The 9697-nt window shown below is 37.0% G+C and overlaps 1 protein-coding gene across 1 annotated transcript; it reads left to right on the top strand.

Annotated features, from left to right (window-relative positions):
• Window positions 1–1887: 1887 nt before the first annotated feature.
• Window positions 1888–7978, top strand: csnk2b (casein kinase 2, beta polypeptide). The gene is made up of 7 exons (XM_007575886.2): window positions 1888–2006; window positions 3235–3316; window positions 4515–4617; window positions 4799–4914; window positions 6354–6429; window positions 7269–7458; window positions 7577–7978. The coding sequence occupies exons 2-7, from the start codon at window positions 3245–3247 to the stop codon at window positions 7665–7667; spliced, it is 648 nt and encodes a 215-aa protein (XP_007575948.1). The 5' UTR covers window positions 1888–2006; window positions 3235–3244; the 3' UTR covers window positions 7668–7978.
• The last annotated feature ends 1719 nt before the right edge of the window (window positions 7979–9697 follow it).

Genomic DNA, 9697 nt, shown 5'->3' with positions numbered 1-9697 from the left:
CAAAAAAAGGAGCCGTAATATACACACATGTATGTATATTGGTATGTATCTAAGTTTTGTCTACCCCAACTTACATTCCCACAAACAAATGTTGCAATTTTTAGTTCAAGGGAGCAATGTACAAGCAGAGAAGTGTCTTATTATAATAAAGTTATACAGAGAAGGCAAAAGTTAAATAAACTACTTTTGATTTAATGGAAAATAATCGCAAGTCTCGTTATTGAAGTTCTCTCTGCCGCCGCATGAAGACTGGAAGTCTGGGTTCAGGTAACAAAATCAGCAGACAAGCATCTCTGTGTAGATCTGTTTAAATTAAAAATATCACTCAACTCAATTTGGTGAAATAATTGTGACTCATTTCCTCTTCCTGGGGATTTTGATAAGATGTCTCACTGCAAAAACAAAATCTTGCCAAGGGTTTGTTTTATAGTGCAAATGTCAAAGTAAATGTGAAATAAGACCAAACTTAAATTCTAACTTTCCAGCTAAACATAGGAGCTCATTTTGAGTAAATTATTCCTTAACACTGATGAAAAAATGCTGCTTCAACTGGCAGTTTATTTCACTGTGGGGAAAATGTCATATTACCAGTACATTTTCATCAATGTTAAAAAATTCACGTAAGCTCCCATCTTGCTGAAAAGTTACTTTTAAGTCAATTATGTCTCAAGTGGACTAAGAGATTTACACTAGACAAAAATGGACCAAAACACAGTTTTGCGTTTTTTTGTTTTTGTTTTTTTGAAGCGAGAGCATAAAGTCAGACAATTTAAAAATAGTTTTTTTGGTGTAAATTTGTGTCCAGCGGCTCTTAATTATTTAAGTGTGGCACAGTTCAATATGTGGTTGATTCAGATATTGTGTAAAAGATGTCAAGGTGCAAATGTTACTGATGAGACACCTTTGAAAACACAAAGTCTCCATGTCGGCCATGTTTTTGTTCTTTCAGTTTAATATAGTAAACGGGACTACAAACATTAAGTGACTCACTGAAAAACAGACTTGGTTGCATGTGTTTATTAAATTTCACTAAATAAAGCAAGAGTGACAAAACTCCTGAAGAACTTCGCCAACCTGGAAGTAAACGGTCTGAACAAACAAACTAGAGCATTTTATGCTTCTTCTCTGGTGAAAATGTGAAGATTTTTAATTTTCCGGTCAGATTTTGACTACCCAATACCCACTACCATGACATTCTTGACTAGATAGAAAACACCTTGAAAACACTTTAATTTACTATTGAGTAAATTAAAGTTTACTCAATAGTTTTCAATAGTTGACATTAAAAGTCCTTATATATTTTAAATGTTTTAATATGTTAATCTAATATTTTATTCTTGTCATCTGGCATTTCTCTCCTTAACTGGCTTCATATTCTGACAAGATATAATTAATGTTTCTGTGTTTATATTAATCAATTTTGGTTTGGCTCCTTTTTCTTCAGCCATTTTAATTTTCTTTAATAATTTGTTTACATAAGATTTTTAACTTATTTTCAAAATTATTATCACAGGGATTCCTACACAGGATTGGATAGTCCTCAATGTGTAACATCTTTTCAGGTCTGTATAAATATGCAAAATAATATTTTTAGGCTTTATTCCCTATATAATTTTCTAAAACTTGTAAACATCCATTGTTTGTCTAACATCCAACCATTCATACGTCTTCTTCATTCCACTCCTATTTTTGTAATTTTGCAATCCAAATTTAAATCTGCCTACATTAGAATATTTTTTCATAAATTCATTATGTTTTCTGCTCAAGATTAGACTGAAAAAGGGCTGAAAATCTAATTTTTAATCACTTTAGAAATTATTTTTAGTCCCCACTAGTGTTGTACTACTGGAAGTTAACAGTAGGGGGCAGCACTGAGCCGTCGGCCGCCATAGGGAGAAGAAGATCCTGCTTAGTGAAACGGGAGGGGGTCCATTTTATTTACACTAGAGAGATAGCTTTGTAACTGAAAGTCGGCTTTTCTCTGGCTTTAAAAGTTAAAAAAACAGGTAGGTATTTATTCTAATTGGACTGGGATATTTAATAAAAAACGGAATATAAGGGGGTTCGAGCGGAAGTCGGTCTTTAGCTTGAGGCCTGTTTTCTGACGCTGCGCCATTAGCCGTTTTTAGCCTAGCGAGCTAACTTTGGCTTCAGCAACCACCGCATTTGTTTAAAACACATTTATAATCAGAATCAACACCTGTTAATTTACACATTGCGAAATGTTTGAGGAAATGTTAAAAGTTTTGGTTTTTGAAAATAAACCTTCACTTATGGTTATGACTTAGTTGTTTAGCGTTAGCCATTTCAGCTTCGATAGTATTTGACTCGTATAGCCAAAGTATTTTGGGTCAAGAGTGCTGTACTCTATTAATTTCCTCTTTGGCAATCATTTTTATGAGCTTGCAAAAGGAAAACAATATTACTGAGGTAGATAGTCGGGTAACAGTTGCATTCCTTCAGCATATTTTAACTCAAAAGTGAAATGTAGTCATCTAAGAAACAACTCAGTTAAGGGTAAACAGGTATTTAATTAAGATGTCAGTCGAGTTCTGAGTAAATGACTATAACTTATTTTATTTTCTAAAATTATGTCACAGACTTGAATATAAAGTTATGTGGTATTTTAATGAGGAAGATGGAAAAATGCAGACATGATTACAAAACAAAGTTAGGCAGAAGAAACACTTTTCTTCAAATTCTTCAATATAAATTTGTGAAACCAATGATAACAGTATGTAATCTGTATACATTTGTTAGAACAGGGTGAAGTTCTTTCTTTGACTGGGTAGTATTTATTGTATTGATCTCCAAATGCCCCCAGCAGGTAGAAATAACTTTTAAACAACTAACTTGTGTGAAATAAGACGTCTCGCTTCAACATAAACAGCATTTTATGTTGCAATGCTTCATCGTAATATTTCTCAATTTTAAATATAATGTGTGGTGCAGTAAAATTACTCCTAAAAGTTAATTTTTTCCAAATGTTACTCAAGTAAATGACTGATTAACCTCTGGTTAATTATTCATTCAACAGCGGGGAGAGGGAAACTTAATGTCTACTTCTTTTGACCGAATGGTGTTAGTAAAAACTGTTACTGTAAGGTTTTGTGGTTTCTAGATCAACACATTATTTAGAAATATTTCTGAACTGTTTGCCTGAGTTTTGCTTTTGATTCTGATTAAACCAAAGGACCTAAAGACTTTAATGGTTTTGTCCGCTTCCTGTTGTAGATTTTTAGAGATGAGCAGTTCAGAAGAAGTGTCGTGGATTTCCTGGTTCTGTGGACTGAGGGGGAATGAGTTTTTTTGTGAGGTAAGTGACCCAACTCTCATCCCTTGTTGACAGTAAAAGCTAAATTAAAAGACATGTTTGGTTCCAGATTATTTCTTTGCTTTGCTTCTTTTCTCTTTGTAGTAATTTGATTTGTCATAACTTATAAGAACCATAAAATGCTACGTATTTAGTTTGTCATCTTCTACTTCCATTGTGATTCTGATCCTGTTTTGACCTGATTCGGTTTAGTAAACATTGTGAAATCAGAATTAGTCCTTCTAATATAAGTCCAGTCAGTTCTCAGCGTCTGGCAACGTTTAGATGAATCTCAGGTTTGAGTTAAATTGATGAGGAGGTAAAAAAACCCCCATTAGATTCAGTCATGTTGAATCAGAGGCACGTTTAAGATTTGTTGATATATTCATTGTTCATACAAGCTGGATTAACTATAGATTATAAGCATTTATTAAAGGTATTGTCCAGATTTGCTTTATTATGGTAAAAGAAGGAAATGGGAAGCTGTTATGTCTGACTTTATTCCTAAACCTCATCTTTTTGTCCATGGCCTATCTTTTTATCCCTTCCATCCATCCTTTAATCCTCCTTTGTTTAGCTTTCTAAGTATTTATCTCTCTATCATCAATCAGTTTATCTTCTTATGCATTTGTTTGTCTGATTCCTCAACTCTCTGCTGTGTTTTATGCATAAAAAGCCAAACCTTTTGTCTTTAAATATGTTTGACCCAGAACTCTTTAAGTAACAAAGTTAATCTGGGACAAAAATGTTTTAAAAATCTCCCACTAAGTGTCTTTTGCTCTCCAGTTATTAATCGGTTAATTAAAATAAATAATCGATCAGCCCTACATTGTACTGATAAGTCGAGCAGAAAGTTGTTGTTTTTTTTGCTACAAATTTTTAAGCGTACACTAAAGGAAAGTTGCCATCACATTTTAGGTATTGAAATTTTTATTTTATATTTTAAAAAACAAAAGTTTTTGTTCATGTGTTTCTAATATTGTATAAAAAATCCTTTAATGGTTAAATTAATAATTTGCCCAACGTGTGACCCGGTTTATCCGGGTTTTTCTCACAGCAAGAAAACTTCAGAACAAACTAAAACTGAAAACGTTTGACTGAATCTTATATAAGAATCAAACGGATCCAAATCGAAGCTCACGGCCCGACCCGGTATCAGTAGACGTTTACGTTTGGTCTTCTGTGTTTCCCTGAACTCCAGGTGGATGAGGATTACATCCAGGACAAGTTCAACCTGACGGGCCTGAATGAGCAGGTTCCTCACTATCGCCAGGCCCTGGACATGATCCTGGACCTGGAACCGGGTCGGTACTGCTGCCTGTAGTAGTTCTGTTTGGCTTTCATCTGTTTTCTTTCATCAGAGCTTTTTAACGAAGCCTTTTCCTTTCATTTTCCCCCCAGTTTGCTCCAGAGAGCGTTTTTATCCTCTTCCTCCTCGTATTTCACGATGTTAAGCTGATGAAGATGTTTTCTGTGTGTCTTCAGACGAGGAGCTGGAGGATAATCCCAACCAGAGCGACCTGATCGAGCAGGCGGCTGAGATGCTTTACGGCCTCATCCACGCTCGCTACATCCTCACCAACCGAGGCATCGCGCAGATGGTGGGCGCCAAACCCAAACTGTTGTCCTGCAGCTCGACCCGACGCTCCGGGATCCAAGACAGGAAATCATAACTTCATGCTTTTTTCCCTTCAGATCTGATGCGACTGGAAATTAGTAAAGAAACACCATATAATAATTGAAGCCTCAGTTGCTCCTTATGTCGTCAGAATATGAGACTAAATGAATAAAACAGAAATTCAGCTTTTATAATTCAGATAAAAATACAATCTGAACCGGGGAAAAATGAGTTGTTTTTGACGTTCAGTTTGGTTTTAGTGCTATTTTAATTTAAAAGAGAGTTTAATCAGGTATTTCTGAAACTTGTCCTGCAGAGCAGCGTTGTCAAACTCAAGGCCCGGGGGCCAAATCTGGCCCACTGCAGCTTTTTATGAGGTCCAAATTACATCAATAAGTCCCTCCAGATTTCCACAAATCTGCTAAATTTATACAAAATCAACAAATCTCCACATTTTTTTCTGATTTTACTGGAACATTTTCTCAAAATTGGTGAAAGCATTGAGTTTAACTGACTGCTGCCTTGCTTAGTTTTATACTCCCTAATCGATACGAAGAGTAAATTTCTTAAAATGTCTTACATACATTTCCAATTTGGCTCCACAAAATATGCAATTTTGATTTTAAAAAAGGTAAAAACCATCACAAAATCCTGGAGAAACAGCAACTTAATGATATTCTAACAGTTTAATGGGTTTTATCAACACATTCTGGGACAACCGGCCCTTTAAGAACATTCAGATCTTTGATATGGAACAAAGTAAAAATGAGTTTGATACCCCTGATGTAGAGGAACAAAATCTTCCTGTCAAATTAAACTTGCATTTTTCTGGACGATTCTGCAACCAGTAAAAATGTCAAACCTTCAGGAGTTACAGATTAAATGTTTCTCTAAACTCAATGAGATTTTATCCCAAATGATCTTGAATTTCAAAATTAAAATCATAAAAACTTTATTAGTGCTGGAGTTTTGTTTTGTTGTAACTGCATCTCCTGTAGCAGTCAGTAAAACACCAGAAACGCCTCTGACTGAACCCACTCTGGTGTTTTAAAGCATTCTCATGAAGATTATGTTTAGGGTTCTCCATGTGTTTCTTCACTTTTATGACTATTTTATCAACATGAATACGTTTGTTTGATTTACTGTAGTCAGTAAATATTAACGGCTTATTTTGTTGCAGAACCTGAAAGTTTTTCACGGTTTGCACATAAAAACAAAGTCAAACACATAATCATCTCTCTGCTCACCAAGTCTGTATATATCTATTTATATCTCAGTTATTAAATGGCGTCTTTATTTACTCTAGAAAGTATGAAAAAAAAACATTTATTTCTGTTTAGGCCTTAAAATGTGGTTCATGTTAAAAAATATGAAAGCTAAATTTTCCCAGTTTGACTCTGTTTTGCTTTTTTCTGTCATCAGCTGGAAAAGTACCAGCAGGGAGACTTTGGATATTGTCCCCGGGTTTATTGTGAGAATCAGCCCATGCTGCCCATCGGTGAGTCAAATGAAGGAGTTATTCATGACGGCTGCTTTTTACTCTTCTGAACGTTTATTTGATTAAACCTGATTTGCTTCTGTTGTTGGAGTTGGAATGTTTTCATGAAATAAAAGTAATGCCTTGATTAAGTTAGGAATATTAGAGAAAAGGGAATAATAATGCAAAATCAGAAAATTACAGCCATAAGGGGAACATCTGGAGACAGTTAAGAGACCACTTAAAAAGATCAGCTTCTCTGATTTTACTTTTTATAGGTTTATGTTTGAGTAAAATTAACATTTTTATTTTATTCTATGAACTTCTGACAACATGTCTCTGAAATACCAAGTAAAAAATTTGTTTTTATTTTCAGAAAATGAGAAATGGTCAAAATAACAAACAATATGCAGAGCTTTCAGGCCTCAAATAAAGCAAAGAAACCAGTTTATATTCATTAGAAACAACAATATTAATGTTTTAACTCAGGAATGGTTCAGAAATCAATATTTGGTGGAAACCAGGAGGTTTTAATCAGGTTCAGTGCAGTGGAGTCTTAGTTTTCTTACAGAGCAACGGAATATATTAAACAATTTCATTGTTTTTGTTTAGACTCCATCTGGTTATTCTCTGTTTTGTCCTGAAAGTTTCATTTTAATGTACAACTCCTTGTGTTTTCTTAATTTTATTTTATTTTGGCTGCTCTTATTCATTCTCTCCTCCAGTTATTTCTTTTCTAGATCAAAGCCTCGTTTTGTTTGTCCGTAATGTTTGTTCTATACACACTAATTGGTGAATAAAAATAAGAAATTGAAGAAAAAAGATGTTTTCATTGGGTTCCTGTTGACCTTCCTCCTCAGGCCTGTCGGACATCCCAGGAGAGGCCATGGTGAAGCTCTACTGCCCTAAATGTATGGACGTTTACACACCCAAGTCCTCCAGACACCACCACACAGACGGGGCCTACTTCGGCACCGGCTTCCCCCACATGCTCTTCATGGTTCACCCCGAGTACCGACCCAAAAGGCCCGCCAACCAGTTCGTCCCCCGGTTAGTAAAACCTGAGCGACTGTTTCATTCTGTTCTGCCTTCATGTGGCTCTGAAGGTTCGGGCCAGAAACTGCCAGTCTCTGCTTGACGTCCGTCTCTCACCGTGTGTTTCCTGCAGTCTGTACGGCTTTAAGATCCACCCCATGGCCTACCAGCTGCAGCTGCAAGCCGCCTCCAGCTTCAAGAGCCCCGTCAAGGCCATCCGCTAGGAGCAACGACGAAGACGAGGAGGAGGAGGAGGAGGAGGAACGTGGCGGAAGGAATGTCAGGAAAGAAGCACGTGGAGAGGGGTCAGCTGCATTTCCCCCAGATGCCCCCTCGCCATCATGAAGACTGTATTATTTTTGCTTTAGATTAGCCCATATGAGGGAAAAAGGGTAAAGATTTAAGTGTGAATGAGACAGAAGAATAAAACACACACACACACTTACACATCATGGTGAGAAACACACACACACACACACACAGACGGAGCCACACACTTTAGATTCACCAAACTCATCCGTGCCAAAAACAGAAGGTGTGAGGAAGCGGAGGGATGGAGGGACGGAGGGACGGAGGGATGGAGGGATGGAGGATGGAGGGTGGAGGGGCTTCGTGGCGCCGCAGGCTGTGATCCTCCATCTCTGCTCGGCTTCCTCTCCCGTTTGGATGCTGCTGGGAGGCGGCTCTTAGTTTTACTTTCTCTTCATCGCCACTCANACTGTATTATTTTTGCTTTAGATTAGCCCATATGAGGGAAAAAGGGTAAAGATTTAAGTGTGAATGAGACAGAAGAATAAAACACACACACACACTTACACATCATGGTGAGAAACACACACACACACACACACAGACGGAGCCACACACTTTAGATTCACCAAACTCATCCGTGCCAAAAACAGAAGGTGTGAGGAAGCGGAGGGATGGAGGGACGGAGGGACGGAGGGATGGAGGGATGGAGGATGGAGGGTGGAGGGGCTTCGTGGCGCCGCAGGCTGTGATCCTCCATCTCTGCTCGGCTTCCTCTCCCGTTTGGATGCTGCTGGGAGGCGGCTCTTAGTTTTACTTTCTCTTCATCGCCACTCATCAGAACAGGAAACGTGGAGGCATGTCAGGGGCGGTCGTGTGGAACGTTGTGTTAAATTTGCCTTTAGGTGCAGAAAATAATGAAATCTGACTTTCTGAGTCGTCAATTGTAATTAATGTGTAAAAACCTCCTGCATGCGAAAGCAGCCGCCGGTAGAAACGCAGCTTCTGCTCTGAATGTCGGCAGATTTCCTCCTTCCCGCAGAAACAGTTTGATCCATTCAGACACTGAAAACGCTGGTAAATGGTTTGTGGGTCTCGCTGTTTGTCAACGCAGCTGGTTTTAGTTTGTGTTGTTTTTGTTTTTGTTTGCTTTCCTCTAACCAGGAAGCTGTAAATGTGACCTTTTGACCCTGCTGGCTTGTTTGGTTTTTACTTTTAGCTAAAAAACTTGAAACTCATAAATCTCAAAGACGGGAGTTAAACTTTGCTCATGTTAATGTTTCTTTATACTTTTTCATTTATATTCATTTAGTCCCATTTTAAAATTATTAAATAAACGTTCAGAATCGGATTTAAAATATGCCATTTGGTTTGATCAAACATCTGAGTTTAACCTTCTAACTTCGTCATCTAGCAGGTAAAAATCTGTCTATAAAGGGGATTTTATTTTGATTTATATTTGGATGAACTCCATCAAAGTTTTTTTTATTTGCAGCTTGATTGTTTTTGCTGCTCAGAGCGAACCTGTGTAGTTTTGCAGATTTTGTTTGTTTTTAGTGTTTAGTTGTAATCCTTAATCTGGATTAGAGGCTACAGAAACTATTTTTGAGAGTTTTTACAAACAAAAACGATCAAAACTGATTTAAATGACTCATTTATTGTAAGACACTCCAGTCTAGATTTGAAAAATTTTAGTTTTCTTGTTAAAATAGTCAATCAGTGATCCAAAAAAACTAAAAAATAAATGAATTGGGTGATTATGAACAACGGTTTCATACCACAAAGTTTATAAAAATTTTATGAAATATTTTTCGGACGCTGAACTTTGTGGATTCAGAGATATTGGAGAGGTTTTGTTTGGTGCTGGGGTCACGGGGTCACTTCATTTCCCTAAAACGGCTTCCTACGCCTGAACTGAACAGCTTTGTGTGAGTTTCTTCTAGTTGTTGGTGTTTATTGCCTTCTAATCATCGTTATGATCAAATATCATGATTAATCCATGTGT

Source organism: Poecilia formosa, unplaced genomic scaffold (assembly GCF_000485575.1).
Source record: "Poecilia formosa unplaced genomic scaffold, Poecilia_formosa-5.1.2 Scaffold391, whole genome shotgun sequence".
In the NCBI taxonomy this organism is placed as follows: domain Eukaryota; kingdom Metazoa; phylum Chordata; class Actinopteri; order Cyprinodontiformes; family Poeciliidae; genus Poecilia; species Poecilia formosa.
Note: the sequence above shows the minus strand (reverse complement) of the source record. Positions and strands in the feature narration are given on the sequence as shown.